At 39.0% G+C, this 20101-nt stretch overlaps 1 protein-coding gene across 7 annotated transcripts in view; it reads left to right on the top strand.

Moving 5' to 3' along the window:
- Positions 1–20101, top strand: part of DPH6 (diphthamine biosynthesis 6) — a 382018-nt gene that overhangs the window by 125979 nt on the left and 235938 nt on the right. For all 7 annotated transcript variants that reach the window (XM_030559373.1, XM_030559372.1, XM_030559370.1 and 4 more), the window contains exon 7: positions 13054–13148. In XM_030559373.1, coding sequence (XP_030415233.1) covers positions 13054–13148 — 95 coding nt within the window. The remainder of the gene's footprint in view (positions 1–13053; positions 13149–20101) is intronic.

Below are 20101 nucleotides of genomic sequence, written 5' to 3'. Positions count from 1 at the left end.
TTTCTTATTCACAAAGGAGTAAGTATTTTTAACAACATAATAATTGTGTCTTCAAACTCTTGCATAACCATTCAGTAATTGATTTTAAATAATTTTGGGTATAGGCTAAAACATATTTCCAATATTTACTTTGGATATATGAATGAGAGAGAGAAAAATGGTGGTGGTGTTAGTCCTTTCTGATTATTTTATTTCCCTCACACATTTTTCCCAGTCCTTGTTGTCTATGGTATCCAGAGTTTCAAAATAATTCTTACCAAAAATGTGAGCTTGGAGCATAATGTAGCTGGTAATGAAGTCAAGAACATTTCACCTCTAGGTCACTACTATGAATGTAGCACATAGTAGTAGTGAGCAGAAGTCATTGCTGTTTGATGTCTGTGTAAAATGAGTTGGCAGTCTCATTGCAGCTCCTAGTATACTTGTTGATGGATCACAAAAACTCCTTACAGTTGGCTCCTTGTTGACCATCTCAAAAGAAAGGCAAGGACTGAATGCGTATAAAGGACAGAATTAACTTCTTACCGGGGTACCCCTCCAGCAGAGTACTGAAATAAGTTGGCAGGACAGCATGAGTAAGCTTACACAGCTAACATTGTTCTGTAGCTCTTTTTGTGGTCTGCATGCTATTAAAGTCAGCACAAATAAATTACTTTTACTAGATAGATGCCTTTGACGTAGTGAAACTGAAGCATTAACTACAAACTGAAGATAAATGCTTGGGTTTATGATTTTTAAAAACTTATTTTCTAGCAACCTGATGAGGTCTTTCACATCAGAAACACTGACAGACACGAAGGGATAAGGAGAGAGCCCAGACATGGTGAGGTGGCAGAGAAGGGGACATGATGCCTCAGCCAAATCAAGGAGAATATCACATTAATCCATTAATAAGGCTGCAGCTCTCACAGACTCCTGAAGGCAGGAGGAGCCCAGAGGCTCCCAGTTCCCTTGGGACAGAATATCTCTTTCTGAGGAGCCCTTTCAGACCCACCTGCCCAGTTCCCTAAGAGCTATGAGAATAGAGGCCATCTCCAGGCTCTCCTCTTTCATTGCTACTGTTTGTGCTCCTCTCAGCCCAGTCCTTTATATCTAAGGTATTTAAATAACCCACCATGACTGCACTATTTGAGTGCCTCACAAGATTTTATATATGTAAGCCTTCTGTCAGCTAGGTTGTGAGGTACGTGCATTTTACAGATGAGGGAACTGAGGCACATAGAGACTATAGGCCAGATTTTCAAAAGTGTTTAGTCACCTAAAGATGCAGATATGCATTTATTGGGATTTTTTGAATAGCACCTAAGCAGGGTAGGCACCTAACTCACACTGAAATTAATGTGAGTCAGGTGCCTAACTTGCTTAGATATTTTTGAAAATCCCACTAGAGGTGGAGATAGATGCCAGCTACCTTAGAAAATCTTGAACAGTGATTTCCTTAAGGCCACCCGTAAAATCTCTGGTGTGGGAGGGAATTGAATGGAGGTCTCCCAAGTCCCAGGCTAACACACTAACCACCGAACCACCCTTTCTTTCCAGATCACACTCCCACTGTGAAAACCCCTTGTGGCTGCAGTTACAGAGTCAGAGGCACTCTGCCCCCAAAATACCCCATTGTGTCTACGCTCTGATTTCTGATGGGCAAGAAGAGTGAATGATTTTGTAAACCCACACCTCTAGTCTCTATGGTTTATGCTCCAACCATATATTAGATTAATCTAGCTGAGTCTGTAGAGGCTAGTAATGTTTAAATGTAGAGAGTTCCATTTCCTGTTTTCTTATTCTTTCCTTGGGAGATTCTGGCTCAGCTCATGAAAAAGCACTTAAAATCAAGTCTCCTGGTTTGGAGAGTGACAGAATGGGCCTGCAGTGCTGTCATTGTGCCATTTTGCAGAGAAGGAAATTACATATATGTGGCTGTGATGCCACCTTCTTGCCCCAACTCTGATGTTCTGTGACCAGAGGCAAAAGCATCAGGGTTGAGTTGTTGCATTAAGAAAATCCCAAAACACTATTTTCCTCTCTCCCTATCTGCAGTTGAGATAACACTAATAGCAGGTATAAAAAGCTATTTACTTACTTTAACTTGTGAAGTCTTTATCAAACCAAAGTATTAGCCCTTTTTGCTGGTGGAGTTTGGTTCTGAAATGAGCTTTCTGAGAAAGGTAGGTTAAACCAAAGGTTACGATTTAAAGCCTTTGTCTTTGGGAAACATTTCCCATAGTAACCAAAGTGATGTGAGGAGAGGGGAAGAAAAGAAGAGACATTGGATAGGGGAGAGCCAAGGGAATAAAGGGGCATGGTTGCTGCTTCCCCCTCAGTTCCTTCTTACTGCTCATGGTGAGAGGTGGTGCTCCCTGCTGCTTCTGAGCTTTGGCTAGACAGCCTTTGTAAAAAAGAAAAAAAAATCTTGTAGATAGTTGTCGGTTAGTTTAGTTTGGTGTAGTGAGTAAGTTAGTTTAAATTGGAATTCACTATGGAGAAATCCCCAAGTTTTAAACGTATCATGTGCAGGGCCATGACTCCTCTTAGCGATAAGTACAAAAGTTGTCTAATCTTCTTAGGTGAGCAACATGCGGGACAAATGTTCTATTTGTGCCCCCTTTGAGACAAGAATTTAAAAAAACAGAGGGATTTCCTCCTTAAAATACATCTTCTCAAGAAGGCAATTCATCCCAGAGGGTCCTTCTGGCTGCCTAGCCATGTATATGTTGAATGATTCTTGCGCTGCCCTTCAATCACTGGGTATCTACACTCCAGTAACAAAGAGGAAGCAGTTCAAGTCCCAAACAGAGTACAGATCTTACCATCATCAGAGATTTCAGGATGCCTCTAGAAGATGATCTAAGTCTCCTAGGCATCACACATTGGCATTGTCCAGAACACACCTTTCTACACCAGACTTTGATGACTTTGAAGCATTCATTTTGATATCTCAGTTGAGGACAATGTCTCATCTTCTTCATACATCCAAACCCTCTATTGTGGAAGTACCTTCTTCTCTTTTACGATGCATTGGCAGCGATTATATCAGACAAGTGGATCATCAGCACAGAAAAAGAAGGTTACATTATACAGCTCACCCTCCTCCCTTTCCCCAATCCACCTTCCCCATACCTTTTCAGGAACCTGTCTTACAAGACTATTTTAGATCAAGAATTATCGTCTGTATTGGAATTGGGGGCAATAGAGGAAGTCCCTTACCAGCACAGAGGGAAAGGCTTCTTTTCCTGCTACTTCCTGATTATCACAAAGAGAGATGGGTTTGACTCATTCTGGTTTTAAGAAATCAGATTGAATTTATCAAAAAGATGACATTTAGGATTGTCACCGTGGCATCTGTTGTCCCTTCCTTGGATACTGGAAATTGGTGTTTGCCAGTGACCTGCAAGATGCTTCTTGACATGTGGAAGTACATCCCAGCCACTGAAAATATCTTCAATTCATGGCTCCCATCATGCACTACCACTGCACAGTGCTATTCTGCAGCCTATTGTTAGCCTCCAGGGTGTTTTCCAAGCTTATGATAGCGATAGCAGACCATCTGTGCCATTTAGGAGTTCAGATATTTCCTGTTTTAGACGATTGGCTAGTTCAGGAAGAGTCAAGGTCTCCCATCCATAACAGCATCCTTCTTCTCAGACATCTGTTCTGTTGTCTAGGTCTAAAACTGCATGTACAGCAATCAAAATTACATCAAACACAGTAAATAAGTTTAATAGGGATTGATATCAGTGCCACGACTGCCATAGCTTACCTCCTGATGAACAAGTTCCAGGTCATAGCCTCTGTCTGAGAACTCAAGAGCAACTTGAGAACAACAGCGCATTCTTGTGTACAGCTCTTGGGACATATGGTCTTGTGCATGTACATGACTTAACATGCCGGAATTCCCCTCATATGTCTGCTGGCCTGGCTATTGTCCAAGCAGACATTCACTGGACATACTCATTTGCATACCCTCTGAGTGTGTAAGTCCCTGAATTGGTGGTGAGAACCTACGAATATATGCACAGAGGTTCCTTTCCTGCTACCAGAGCCAACTATGACATTGATAGGAGACGTGTCCACTGGGTGTTGGGAACCCATCTGGGCAGACTTCAGTTCAAGCCCTTTGGATGCCTCTGAAACTTTCATTCCATATAAATACGCAGGAACTTTGAGGTATCGGGCTTTTGAGATGTTCATTTTCAAGTTCTCACTGACAATGCCATTACTATGTTTTATCGGAACAAGCAGGAAGGTGCAATGTCATCTCAGCTGTGCCAGAGAGCAGTCCAATTCTGCATAAAGAACAATATCTTCCTAAAGGCCTTTCATCTCCCAGGGCTGAGAAACACTGTTGTGAATTCCCTCAATAGGAATTTCATAGACCATCACAAATGCTCAATAAAAAGGAGTGTTCTGCAAGGAAGCTTTCATGAGTGGGAATACCCAGTAATTGACTTTCAACCACTCTAAACACCAAATGGAAGAGATTTTCTTCCAGGTTCTGACACAGAGGTCTTTCTTCTTCCATGTTGAGCCACTTGCTGTACCTTTTTCCTCCAGTCCCTCTGATTCCAATAATTGACTTTCAACCACTCTGAACACCAAATGGAAGAGATTTTCTTCCAGGTTCTGACACAGATGCCTTTCTTCTTCCATGTTGAGCCACTTGCTGTATGTTTTTCCTCCAGTCTCTCTGATTCCTAGGATGATCAGGAAGCTCAGAAGAGACAAAGCAGCCTCATAGCTTTTACTTGGCCAAGGCAGTGCTGAAACAAAGATTTACATGAACTCTCCATTCATCCATCCATATCACTACCTCTGGGTGAGGATCTTTTGTCTCAAAATCAAGATAAATCACAGCATCTAAACTTGCAATCTCTTTGCCTAACAACATGGATGATCTCTGGTTGAGCCATGAAGAAAGAGTTTGCTGCTGAGAAGTCCAAACCATTCTGGTGAACAGCAGAAAAAATTCTGCCAGAGTCACTTACGTAGCAAATACAAAAGGTTTTCAATCTGGGCAGAATCTCATCAGCTATCTCCTGATAATACAGACATTAGACATATACTAGACTATCTGTATAGTGTCAGTTCAGTGAGAGTCCATTTAGCAGCCATTTCTGCAGTACGCCCCACCAGTGGATGGTTGTAGCCCTTGATATTTGGATTTTTAAAGGGTCTTATCAGTGTGTACTCTTCAGTGTCCAATTCATTACTCTCAGTGTCCAATTCATTGCCTTTTTGGGACATAAATTTAATATTGATGTGTCCCCCCTTTTAGCCTTTCTCCTGCAATTGCTGTCAAAAACATCGGTTTTGGTGGCAATTACTTCTGTAAAGAAGGTGTCAGAGTGCCAGGCACTTCTAGCTTAGCCTTCTTTCTCTCAGCTTGGCTGGTCTTAAGATTCCTTCTTTCGCAACCTGCCTATTTCTGAAATCTCTTTGCCAGAGGGCTACTTTCCCTTCCTTACATTCAGCGTGGAGTCTATTGAGCCATATATGTCCCAGTCCTGCAGTAGTAATTATCCTGCAGCTCCCTGTAGGGTTCCAATTTGTGCAAACAGAGTGAAGCAAAAGGAGAATGTTGCCACCCTATATTATTGAGAGAATGCTGTTACCCAGTGAAAACCTAAAACATTTATTTAAAAATTAAATGACTTTCTTTCCATGAAGAATTATCGACCCTCACTGCCCTGAAAAGTGCCACTGATGAATATTTAAGGCGTTTCCACACAAGATTGTTTCCTACATGGTACTTTTATTGATTCATGGTTGGTTGAAAGTAGTCTGTTGATGATTACACTTCAAAATTAATTCACAAATTTCAATTATTTTGATGTCATGGGTCAGTATTTAGAGCATGGTCCTAAAGTATTATTTTTCTGACATCAAAACTTCAGTCTAGAGCAATAGAAAACAGTACACTCCAATGAACCCACTACAGTAACTCCTCACTTAAAGTCTTCCTGGTTAATGTTATTTGAGGGGTAAGCAACCTGTGGCACGTGTGCCGAAGGCGGCACGCGAGCTGATTTTCAGTGTCACTCACACTCTCCAGGTCCTGATCACTGGTCTGAGGAGCTCTACATTTTAATTTAATTTTAAATGAAGCTTCTTAAACATTTTAAAAACCTTATTTACTTTACATACAACAATAGTTTAGTTATATATTATAGACTTAGAAAGAGACCTTCTAAAAACATTAAAATGTGTTACTGGCATGTAGAACCTTAAATTAGAGTGAATAAATTAAGACTTGGCACACCTCTTCTGAAAGGTTGCTGACTCCTCTGTTATTTCTTTATGTTGCTGATCAATTTGAGAACATGTTCGTTTAAAGTTGCGCAATGCTCCCTTATAATGTCGTTTGGGAGCCGCCTGCTTTGTCCACGAAGAGCAGCCCATTGCAGCTAGCTGATGGGGGCTTGGAACCAGGGTGGACCGGCAGCCCCCCATCAGCTCCCCATTCCCCTAAGTTCTCTGTGCAGCAGCCGCCACCCAGCAGGCTATCAGTTGCCATTAGTTCAGCTGTCCCTTCCACCACTGCCATGTGCTGCTCCTGCACTTTGCCTTGGAGCTGCTCCCTGGAGCCTCCTGTTTAGGATGACCAGATAAGAGACATGAAATATTGGGACACGGGGTGTGGGGGGGAGGTGGGGAGGTGGGGAAAGTGTGTCGCTGGCAGAGCAAAACAAAAAACAAAAACGAGAGCCACCTCGGGGGGGGGAAAAAAAAAGCTGCCAGAGCATAGGAAAAATTGATGGGGGCTAAGCACCCACCGGCAACTCCACCGGCTGGGGGCGGGGCAAAGCAGCACACCTGCAGCCTGCCAACCCCGGAACTGCAGCTACTTCGGAGGCTGTGGGGAGAGCAGTGTGGCCAGAAATGAAGAGACTCTCTGGCCCTGCCTCTTCCCTTCTCTCTCCGCTGGATTTGCTGCCTCTCCTTGCTCCTTCTCTTGTGGGGAGGGGTTGTGTCCCACCTCTCCCTCTCTGAAACTGTCCATAAGCTGACCCCCTTTTCTGGTGCTTCCCTTTTCTACTAAAAAAATTTGGCTTATGAAAGAGTTTATACGGTATGTTCTTTTCTGATTTATATCCTGGATATTAAGGTTATGAGTGAAATGATGTTCTTCTGTGGCTTCTATTGTATTATGGATAAGGCCCTATGTGAATTGCAGGATGATTGTCAAAAAATTGCAGCTGAGTTGTGGACAAACCATGGAAAATTGTAGAAAAGTAACAACAGACTTTATTATTTGTGGTAATAGAGTCCATTATTACTTTTCTGCAATTTTCCGCTGGTGGGGGTCTGGAGCTGAGAGTGAGAACAAGGGGGCTGGATAGTGCGGGCTCCCACTGTTGGCTGCTCAGGGCTGAGAGTGGCCATTTGGGGCTGACAGCTGGGGAGCGCACTCTCAGCCCTGTGGTGGCCGGGACTCCTGCTGTCAAAATTATGGTGGAAGCCTAATATTGCAGAATCTGAAATTTCCTCAATATTGCAAGTTAAGTAGGGCCATAATCGTGGGTCATTTCTATCAGCACAGTAAAATAATTATATTATTTCATTGTGACAAGGAAAGCTTTTGAATTATTTTTTTCTAAATAGCTAGGTATTGATTAATTATGTTAAATTGAGATGATTATATTTGTGTTCTTGTCCAACTATTTCCTTTGTAACAGAGGTGCCCAACCCTTGCTAAACTAGATGGTTCTCTTGGCAACATGCCAAGAACCCTAATCTGTGTAGAACTTTTTAAAAATCAAAATCAAATGCACGCAACAGTAATATTTGCTTGTACAGTATTTTTCCTTGATAGAGAACTAGAAATTGTTTGTGGTTTGAACAGTTGCACCAGAATTTAATTATTGCTTGTTGGCGAAGATGAAGTGTATGGAAGGTTTAATACCTGATATGTTCTCTGACTGGGAGCTATAAAATCTTGCCCTTGCAGCAGGTTGGATTCAGTAATTGAATTGGCCTCCATCTCTGACTACTAAAATTCTGTGATAAACTCTGCCTTCACCCTGCAGTTTCATGGTCAGGATAGCAGGAGGATGAGTTGTATTGACTATGTGCCTTCACTTTGTATACATAATCAAAGATTTATTTGTATCTTTGTTTGATGTTGGATTTCATCTACTGTAAAAGATGTTTCCATGATATTCTGGTATTTGTTTTAGGTTTAGAATTGGACTGGATATCAACTTTTCTTGAGTGGTGTAATTTGTAAATATAATGAGAGGTGAGGTTGTTTTGACCCATTACAACTATGAGGCAAGATCCCCCTCTCATGAAATTTAGGTTTAGCTTTACAAGTTATTCTTATTGAGTTGTCACATTTATTATGCATGTCAGATCTAGCTTGCAAAACAAGATAACACACGTCTGTAAAAAATGTTAGTGTTTTAAAGTATTTGAAAGCTGGTTCCTGTCTCACTGATGGCAACTTGAAAAATATTGCTCAGCTTCTTTTACTTCTAAAAGGCACATTAAGAGCCTGATCCTTTGAGGTGCTAAGTATCTTCAGTTGCTAGTGACTTCACTGGGAGTTTAGAATGCTCAGGACCAAATATGATCCTAAACCCAATGGCACTGAAAGTTGGGATTTCCCAACAAGGACAGCAAATTTAGACTCTCAGCTTTGAAGTGTTTGATGTTGGTTTCCAGGAAGAACTCATAGCACTCAAGGCTTAAAAGCAGAATCATCAAGTTTAGAAATAACTTACACAGTAAACATTCATTCCTTATTCTCACTGTGAAATATTTTTAGCTAGGCTACAGCTGTGAAAATATCAAACTTCTTTGTTCCTCAAAAATACACGCATTTCATAGTTTTTTTGTTTTTTTAAGACAAACAAACCTGTGTATTAGTTTTATTTTTCAGTAGCTCTATTTAGTATTCATTGCAGCAGACGCTCTTGGCAGGAAAAAGAATAAAAGGTTCTGACTAACTGTTTTGTAAGTTGTCCATTCTTATTGTATCAACATTAATTATTTTTGATAGATTTGTCCTCTAAAAACCTTGCTGCACTTTTTGACAGGTGAAACTGTCTTGTATGTCAGGAGTATAATTTTTGAAAACGAAGGCTTGATTAAATGTATGTTTGGTTATTTTTACACATGGAAATATTCTCTCTTTAGGAAGGAAATGTCTGTGATAACTTTGGCTTTAAAAAGATAATTTTATCTTTATTTAAGATGAGATTTGAATTTTCCATCACAAAATGAGTAAACAGTCATGTAGAATTTTATGACAGATACCATCTTTGTTTGAGCTATTAGATATTTTTCAGAAATAAAAAGTTGAAGAGAGTGCAAGTAAAATGGTATTTAACATTTTCCAGCTTCATATTCAGTGTCAAAGGGCTATGATTAAAAATCTGATCCTGTAAAAGGATTAAGTTCTTTGTACTACTTTCTCTTTGTATGTCTGTGTTCAGAGTCCCTGGTGTTCTTTATGCTAAGGTGATGACTCAAGTTATCCAGATCTGTTAAAAATATTTTAAAAGAAATACTTATTAAGGAAAACCGAAAGCTTAACTAATACTCTCCATACTCAGGAATACTAGTACAGTTTTATGTAACATATCAGACATATCCATTACTTGAAATCCTCTGGTAGCATTGTAAACATAAATCCCCTAATATAAAAGTAACTTTAGTCTTGTGTAAAATATAAACAGTTTCACTGAAAATATATCTATAAGACTAAATGCTTATAAAAATAATGTTGCCTTAATTTATCCTGGAAAAAAAAGGAAATGGGGGACTAATATTTTTGATCTCACTTCAATTAGAGACAGATATAGACAGTTACTCTATCATGTATTAGGAATGAGCTGAGGGTGCTCAACATGTTAAGCATCAGATGCATAGTTTACAATGATTCAGAACTGAATTAAAGTCACAAGGAGTCGGATCAGCAATGACAATAATAATAATAATTAATAAAAATTACACATAATAGATTTTAAGGCCGGAAGGACTATTGTATTATCTTATCTGACATCCTATTACTCGCCATTAATTCATCTAATTATCCTTGTATTGAGCCCATTGACTTCTGATTCTGATTCATTGACTTCTAAAGCACATCTTCCAAAGAGAAATGTAGTCATCATTTGATGAGCTCAAGACATGAAGACTCCACTACTTCCTTTGGTACTTTGTTTCAATGGTCACCATTACTGTTACCAAAAAAAAAAAATTGTGCCTAATTTATTATTTGAATTTGTTGGGCATCAGCCTCCAGCCACTGGTTCTTTTTCCACTAGATTAAAGAGTCACTTACTACTCAGTATTTTTTTCCCCACAAAGTTACTTGTACTGTACTGTATAAACAAGTCACTTCTCAATCTTTTTTTGATAAGATAAACAGATTGAACACTTTAAGTCTCTCACTCTGAGGTATTTTCTCCAGCCCTTGAATAATTTTTGTGGCTCGTTTCTGCACCCTTTCTGATTTTTCAAATGTGGACTCCAGAACTCTACACAGTATTCCAGTGTTGGTCTCACCAGTGCAGAAGACAAAGTACAATCATAGAATCTTAAAAATGTAACACTGGAAGGGACGTTGAGAACTCATTGAGAATTCATTGTGCTCAGACAGGACCAAGTAAACCACCTTACTCCTACTCACTACTTCCCTGTTTATCCATTCAAAGATCATATTCGCCTTTTTTGTCACAGCATTACACTGAGGGCTCATGTTGAGTTGCTTGTCCCCCGTGACACCTAAATCCTTTTCAGAATTACTGCTTTCCAGGATACAGGCCTCCATTGTCTTGGACACACACAGACAGAGAAGGTACAAGTAATGTGGTTTAATTAGGCAGCAGCTTTATTAATTCAACTCCTCTGGGAACTATCCAGCTAAAATATGTACAATGCAGGTCACGATTTCCCCCGGTGGAGAGCTGCTGTTAGCCCCCACCCCGCCTTAGTATGCCTTAGTCCATTGCTGGAAGCCCACTGCCTTCCCCTCCTTTGAGGGTTAAGGGTCTGGGAATGGGGGTTGTCGCCTCACTTTACCAGACATGAGTGAATGAGTACCTCCACTGTACACTTGCCATGAGGAGGTGCCAACAGTTAGCTTGACTGCCTCCCTTCCACCCCGGCTGTGTACCCAGATGTACTACATCTACACTCTAAGCTAGGAATCTGATTCCCTGCTAATATACACATACCCCCGCTAGCTCTCATTGAGCTAGCACAAGTATCAATAGCAGTGTAGCTGCAGTAGCATTGGTAGCATCAGTGGAAGCATAGCTGAGCTGTGCCTAGTATATACCCACTGGTTTCAGGCAGGTTTGTACTCAGAAGGGCTCAGCCAGGCCTCCTCTGCCGCTACCACTGCTACTGCATCTACACTGCTATTTATACCTGTGCTAGCTCAATCAGAGCTAGCGTGAGTATGTGTACACAAGTAGAGGCTTCACACCCCTAGTTTGTTGTGTAGACGTATCCATAGTTAACAGTTCCCTCCCTAACACTGGTCAAAAATATATCCTTCCCAGTCAGAGAGGTGTATCCTATTGTCCCTGAATAATTCATGTAACATATATGATTTTTTGGTGGCTAATTGCCAAAACTCTCCATTCCAGATGCTTCTGGCCTTTTCAACCTGTGGAGGCTTGGTGGGTTCCTCTGTGTACTCCACTGCAGCATTTTAGATCAGTGTACAGTCACCTGCCTGGAAAAGGCCCTGGATTTTGCCCTAAATCTCTGCCCTGATCCAATGAGCTCCATTTGCCCTGATGGAAACCCCAGACCCAACTCCCCCCAGTGCATTCAAATCAGCTTTCAGTGCTGATTCTGGCATCCAATCTTCCCATTCAAGGAAACCCTCCATGCACATAACTCCCGGTGAAGTAAATGGAAATTCCACAAAGGGAGAGATTGCAGGATGAACCTCTTAAAAGATAATACAAGAACAAGAGTAACAATGTTTATCACTTTCTTAAAAAGAATGAGGCCCACTTAAAAGTCAAATTATAACCACAAAATCGTGAGGTGCAGGAGTGGAATCATGAGTCTAGAAAAGCTTTGTACTGTGTCCAATTAGCATTTTTACTGTATCATAGATTTAATGTGTGCTCTTAGCATAATTAAATTCCTACATTGCATGGTTACAATGTACCATTACAGTGTTATTAAAACAGAATTAGAATGTACTGTTCAAGAGATTGGCTCTACGTTCTTTACTCAAGCAAAACTTTGGATCGGGCCTCAAGTGAGAAACTGCTAAATTGAGGATTTAGGATGATTAAAACCAGACAAATAGTATTCTTTTGCACCTGTTACATTTACTTTCATGTATGATGTATCTGGCTTGTCTATCAGGTAAATACAAAACAAAGTGCAAAAAAAGATATGAAAAATGTTCAGGGATGTAACCAAAAGAAAATGGCTAATGTTTCTTCTCCTCTAAGGATGAAATCCCAGCTCCACTGAAGTCAGTAGGAGTTTTGCAATTAACTTTAGTGGGGCCAGGATTAACTCTTTTACTTGAAGATTTGGAAAAGAGTTTATGCCAACAAATACATAGAGCACAATTGTTAAACCTGTTGCTATAATAATAATATGTGTTCGCTGAATTCAGTAGCTTCTGGTGAGAGCTTACAACACAAGATATCTCACTGACTGTATAATGAGATCTGGGAGCGGATGTAAAGGTTATTGTTATTTTCCAGCCAGTTTCCTAAAGGAATCTTATTTCAACATCCTTCCATTTCTAGTGGAGTGCAGTCACTGAGATGTTTTATCTGGATGGTGAAGTGTAACTATTGCAGAGATGGAAACCAACATGGCAGTAATTTTTGGAACTTTAAAAGTATTATGAATCAGTTTGTATAAAGTACTGTATAGGAGAGTCAGAAACTTACAAGTACATGCAGTGCATTTTAGAGGTTGTTCCTTGTTTTAGAGTTGTAGTGAGACACCTAGATTGAGAAAGTTACTATAAGCCCTGTACACACGTACATTTTCAGTAAAATACATTTGACGCTATGTATAAGAGCAGCAATTATTCTAACTACCTGTTTTTTCCTTTTGTTTCAGCTCTGTAAGAAGTATGAAGTTCATGTTTGTGGAGAAGGTGGGGAATATGAAACATTCACTTTGGACTGTCCTCTGTTTAAGAAGAAGATAATTGTGTAAGGAACTGTTTCTTCCCCTTCCTTAAATTTAAGTGATGGGAACATATTAACATTTAGCTTGAGGCAACATTTGTTGGCAGGAGTAGAACATGTCCTCTAAGTTCACAAACATTCACTTTGTTTAACGCTGGCAAAGTCCTCTGAAAACCTAAATCAGTGCCTGACAAGACGAGGCCTTCATAGAAGGCTATAAACTTTTTAGACATTTGCACTTTCGTTTACTTGCTGATTATGGCCTGCAGTAAAACTGGTACCTACACACTGACACTTTTATCCTTTCATGAAGTGCGAATTGCCTGTAATATTTATCTTTCATTACAGCTACATTTGATAAACTGCCACATCAGTAGCCTGCGGGTTCCATTAACTCTATGTCTTTTTTTTTTTTTCTTTTTTCAACTTCAGTGACTTAGAATGATAATGCTAAACATTTTCCATCAGTTACTAAGGGGACATTTTTAAATGTAAACTTTGCTTGAATACATCCAGCTACTCTGAGTAGCTTATTTCTTTGCTGAAATTTGTTAAAATCTGTTTAGAGGGATATGGGAAATTTCTCTGTCTTGATTCAGGTTTCACAGTACATGATGTTGAATAGCTTAACCTGTATATTTTGAGATGTTTTGACTATTGTTCCTATTCTTATTCAAGTAAACAGTCTCTAAGAATGGAATGTCACTTGCATACCATTTCAGATACATCAACTTATGGAAGGTCAGCACTATGGCACATATGGACATTTAGTGCTGTAGTGAAACAGGCCCATTCTTTTATATCTTCTTCTAGCAGTAGTGAGCAATAGAGGAAATGTGACAAATTTACTGTGCAATTAAGGGGCTGATACTATTCTGTTGAAATCAATGGCAAATTACCATCCATTTCAGTAGGAAAAGGAGCAGGCATTTATGGCACTTTATTATTTTACAGATAAGACCCGTTTGATACAGTGACTTCATCAAGGCCTCTATTTTCAGCCAGACAAAATGTTGTGGTCTGATCAGCATTGTATTGATAATTGGTAATATTGGTGCACAACAGCATCATCCAGAAAAAGAGTGACTAGCATTCAGTCTACGTTTGTTATAAAATGTGTTAATTAACATCATAAGATATGTTCATATCAATGCACTGAAATTTGTTTGGCTGCTTTTCTTTCTTTCTTTCTTTCTTTCTTTCTTTCTTTCTTTCTTTCTTTCTTTCTTTCTTTCTTTCTTTCTTTCTTTCTTTCTTTCTTTCTTACTCACACACACACACACTCACACACATTGGGGTTGGGTGCTTAACTCAAGCCCTTCGAAGTCCCTGCCTGAATACAGACAAGTCTGCAGTAAAATGATTTCATGTCTTACTAAAAAGTGTCAGCTATTGTTAAAGAGAGGAGAGGATTACTTTGGAGGGCTATATTATGATCCTTACTCTCAGGTCTGGTGGAACTACATTTGGCACCTAATCTAAGGGTCGTTTCTTTAAGGTGCCACCAGACTCCTCGTTGTTTTTATGGATACAGGCTAACCCGGCTTCCCCTCTGAAAATTAAGATGGAACACATTAAATGGATTAAAAACTGGCTAACTGATAGGTTGCAACACGTAATTGTAAATGGAGAATCATCACTGAGATGGTGGATTTCTAGTGGCATCCCACAGGAATCAGTTGTTGGCAATGCTGTTTAATATTTTTCTCAGTGACCTGGAAGAAAACATAAAATCATGACCGATCAAGGTTGCAGACAATACAAAAATTGGGGAGTGGTAGATAATGAAGAGGACAAATCACTGACAGAGAACAAGCGGGATCGCTTAGTAAGCTGGGCACAAGCAAACAATATGGGCTTTAATATGGCTAAATGTAAATGTGTATCTCTAAGAACAAAAAATGTAGGTCATAGAGGACGTTATTCTGGGAAGCAGTGACTCTGAAAAAGATTTCAGGACAGGGTGGATAATCAGCTGAACTTGAGTTTCCAGTGCAATGCTGTGGCCAAAATAACTAATATGATCTTTGGATGCATAAGCAGTGGAATCTTGTGTACGAGTAAAGAGGTTATTTTATCAATGTGTTTGACACTGATTCATCGGCTATTGGTGTCTCCAGTTCAAGAAGGATGTTGATAAATTGGAGAAGGTTCATGGAATAGCCACAATTATTAAAGGATTAGAAAATGTGTTTATAGTGTTAGACTCAAGGAGCACCAACTGTTTAGCTTAACAGAGAGAAGGTTAAGGGGTGACTTGATTACAGTCTGTAAGTACCTACATGGAGAACAAATATTTTATAATGGGCTCTTTAGTCAAGCAAAAAAGTTATAACAAGATCTAATGGCTGAAAGTTGAAGCTAGACAAATTCAGACGGGCAATAAGGCGTTAAAAAAATTAACAATGAGGTTAATTAACTATTAGAACAGTTTACCAAGGGTCATGGAGAATTCTGTATGACTGAGAATTTTAAAAGCAAGATTGGATGGATTTTTAAAAAGATATGCTCTAGGAATTTCGGTGGTCGGGGGAGAGGGGCGGATTCTGTGGCTTGTGTTATACAGGAGTTCGGACTAGATGACCACAATAAATCCATTCTGGATCCTTAGAATCCTTAGAATCTATGAATCTGTGACACTATTATTGCTTTTTTAGAGGTCCTTGGCTATTTTGTTAGATACTCTAGAGACTGTAGGTAGGCTATTCCATTCACTATGGTGGTGTAAGTGCTAGGTGGTTAGATTGTCATAGTTCAAATATATTTCACCTCAGAAAAATTTTGAAGCTTAGATGAAGATATACAAGTATCTCTAAGGACTTTTAAAGTCACAAAAATCCTATGTACTAAACTAGTCCAGTTCTTCTCCCTAAAAAAAACCTGTGGTTGCATGATATGTAGATCCCAGCAAAAAACAGTGAAGGTGAGTCTTCCCCACAAAACATGGAAAGAAAAAATCTAACTCACCTATTATAGTAAATAGACTCCTGGGTAGTATTTTTCCTGGATGATGTTTTTATCATACGTGTAATGTCTGACAAAATGCATTTCCTCAATTTTTCCGCTGAACAGAAAGGCAGTCTGCTAGATTTGTGGATAAGAGAAAATTGCCAGTAGTGATGTTTGCTTTATTACGGAATGATGGCAGTCTAATTAAGGCTCTGTGACTCGCCTTCCCTTATAAGACTGATTTTATTCCTACCCTTCCCCTACCAAGCTCCCTTTGAAAATATCTCTTACTACTGAAATTTCTCATGTATCCTCTCATGTCAGAGGAGAATTTGTGAGGGACATGCTGAGTTAATTGAATTAGACATCTGAAGATGTACAAGTTTAAAGATATGCAAAATTTAGGAGAGAAAGGATGAACTTGTGGCCAAAACAGGAAGGAAAGTCAGGAGATCTAGTTTTGCCAGAGTCTACTATAATTTTTTCAACAAATCACCTAGACTTGCTAGTTCAGAGGTGCTGAGCACTTGTAGTTCCCATGGAAGTCAACGACACCTGTGGATGCCCAGCACTTCTGAAAAAAAGACCTTAACCTTTTGCTTCAATTGAAGCAGCCAAACAATCTTAACTTAGCCCTGCAATGATACCATGCAATAACCATACATTCATGTTTAATGCATATTAGTGTCTCTGGTTCCAGATTAAATTAAACTGTTGGGGTTTTTGGAGGGGTGGGGTGGGGGGATACGGGTTTAGTTGGATTGTTTCATATTTTTTTTCTGTCATGGTATTTGTACTGGACAGTATTTGGGTGCCCTAACTGCATTTCTGTAACTTAGCATGTTTGGAACACTTTGAAGTTTAACCTTAACTCTGAATTTTCTGGGTTTATGCTATTTAGTTTTGAGATAATTACAGCATCCATGAGATGATTTTTTTAAATCTTTAAATTATTTTTATAGAAGACTAAGATTTAGTTATGGGTATTTTTAGTAAAAGTCATGGACAGGTCACGGGCAGTAAACAAAAATTCATGGTCCAAGACCTGTACTATATACCCCTGACAAAATCTTGGGGGAGGTCTGATGGAGGGGGCAGCTCCAGGGCACCGCTGGTGCTCCGAGGAAGTGGGGACAGCTGTGCGCTATCCAGGACTGCTGCTGGTGCTGGCAAGGGAACGACACGAGACCACTCCTGGTGTGTCATGGGCCCTGGAGTCAGTTGCATCGGCAACTGCAGAAGTCACAAAGGTCCTGGAAAGTCACGGAATCTGTGTTCTCTGTGACAGACTCGCAGCCTTACTTATGTATATATCCCCAAATTCCCTTCACTCCTGTCCTACTCTAGTAGAACCCATCTATCCAACCACAGACCATCCTCAAATTTATCCTCACAGAATTAACCAAACTTACACAACTGCTATGAACTACCATTTCTCTACTCTCTTTGTTCAAATCCACTGTACTTACCTTATTCTTCTTGATGGGTGTCTGAGATGCCCTCTTCTACTGCAGTGTTTCTTAGTTTTTTCAGCTTGGTCACCTTATTTAATGCCAAATACAGTAAAAAGCAAACAAATAAAAAGAGTGTCCTCTTATTTATTTATTTATACATATGTTCATACATACATACCTTAACATCATCATTTCTAAGTAGGAAATGTATGCATTCGAGAAAAGAAATAGACTTCCCTAAATATTTCCTGGAAATTAATCAATAAACAAGAAACATTTATCAAGAATATCATCATTAAATTCTGTGGCATTCCTACAATCCATCTCTTATTGTATGTATGAATTTTATCCGTTTCCACTTCCTGCTTTGCATGAGAACAGAATTCAAAATGAATGACTAAAGATAATTATTTGTTTTCATACAGGAATATTTTATTGTCTTCATTTAATAGCTATATACAACTGAGCCACAGATTTCATTATCAATAATTTCTTAGTGCTCATGATTCAAAAATGCATCGGCATTCATTCATGAAAGCTGTCCCTTGGTATTATGTTATCATCTTAGGAGTTTTTAATGATCAATTCCAAAGCATGTTTATCAAGAAAAATGATACTCTTTAAGGAAATCATTCAAGTCTGACCAAATGCTTTCAGATATTTCTAGTTTCATTGGCATTATTTAAATAGGTATATTAGAAATGAATTCCTGCACCTATGAAGTCTTATGTAGTACTGTGTCTTAGTGCTTATCTACACGAACAACTAGAGCGCTTTGAGCTAGTTTCATTTCAAAGATGACTAGATCAAAGCACTCTCACAAACTGTTCATGGGCATCAGCAGCACATGTACATAGACCATCCCAGGCTAGCATGGGGTAAAGTCTCACCCCAGCATGACATGAACTAATTATTCATGTAGGCAAATCCCTTATTTAAAGGGTACTTTGCTTCTGAAAAATCATTATTCTCTCTCAGAGACACAATATAAAATTTGTTCAGTTGCCAAGTAAATTAGAAGTTTTCTAACTTCCAGCCCTATAAATTGAACCTGGGATCTGGACAGCAAGCTGGGTTCTTCTACAGTTTAGCAATACCAACGGAACTTAGAGTTAATAATTCTATTTATGTGTGAACAAATATAACACCTATATCTCTCTCATTGTATCGATTTTTCAGAGCAAGGTATAATTTTTTGAAGTATTGGTAGCAGAAACTTATTTTTTAATTAGTGAAGTAGAAAATGAGAGTCTGAATATAGAACAAAGTAGGTATCTTCTATAAAAAAGATATCATTTTTTCAGTCACTTTTTGCCCATTGCTGTTCTTTAATGTTTTCCAAAGAGACATCTATCAGGTGTACCAAAATTGTGAACCCTTGGGAACAAAGCAGTTGTAAAATTCACCAGTGGATTTTCAGCTTAAATCTTTCTGCTCCCAATATTGCTATTTCTAACCTACATTGAATGTCGTCCTGCTAACAATAAGCCAGATCATCACCTTTTGGAAATTAATATAGCTATGCTCATTTAGATGCGCTGAGGATCTGATCCAAAATGTTCTAGGGATTATTTGCGATAAGAACACTCATTGGTTGTGTTCTGACATTAAACACTGGTTTCTCTAGCTGATGCCAATGTCCTTCCTTTAACTAACTTAATTTTATCATTTGACCCCCTGGATATCTTCCACTTACTCTGTAAATAGATTACATCCTGAAAAGTCTCAGTTTACGAAGTAGAGTATCTGTACTTACACTTCCTTAGTGAAAATGTCAAGACTAGTTACTTCAGTGTAATTCCAAGTGAACTATCTGTGGGCCAGTAGCTTTACTGAGTACCAAACCCCCGCCCCCAATACTTTTTATTTATATGACTTTCTCTTATGCCTTCTGAGATTTTTTTTGTATTTCATCTTCTGATACTGTATTTTCCCTTGCCTATCTTAATTCCATTACTAAATGTTCTAGTTTTGAAACAGTGCAGGCGAGGGCAATAGATACTGCCTCTTATGAATTGGAGGTTGACAGATTAGGACTGTAAAAATGAAAACTAAATATTAACTAGTTTCACTCAGCGTATCTGAAGTTTACACCATTCCCATTAATGCATTTGGCATTAGCAAGTTGTGTCTACTAATCCTTCAACATGAGGTGTAAGATAGTTAAATGGCACAATCAGATTTTTCAATGGGACAAATATTATAGTGATTCCTGGAGCATTATTTAGTGGGAATTGAAGTTATCCCAAGATTTAAAATGCTGATAAAATAAAAACTTAGTGGTTCTCTTGACTAACAAAAGATTGGCTTACTGTTGTGTCATCAGTGCTTGGGTCATCATGTCATTTATACTTACTTTCAGTGGGCCTGATTTTCATTCACACTAAGGCTGGTTACACTGCTCTGAAAGTTTGAAATAGACTTAAAATGGGTGTAAATTGTATTCATTTTCCACACATTTTGCAGTTGAAAAGGAAGCCGAAGCTAAAACTCCATTGTTTAATGGTTTATGTTTTCTGAATTAAATTTATGACAGTGAAATAAAATGTAAATTATGAGAGTCTGCTGAGGTTT

The sequence above is a fragment of the Gopherus evgoodei genome, chromosome 4 (genome assembly GCF_007399415.2).
Source record: "Gopherus evgoodei ecotype Sinaloan lineage chromosome 4, rGopEvg1_v1.p, whole genome shotgun sequence".
NCBI lineage: Eukaryota > Metazoa > Chordata > Testudines > Testudinidae > Gopherus > Gopherus evgoodei.
Note: the sequence above shows the minus strand (reverse complement) of the source record. Positions and strands in the feature narration are given on the sequence as shown.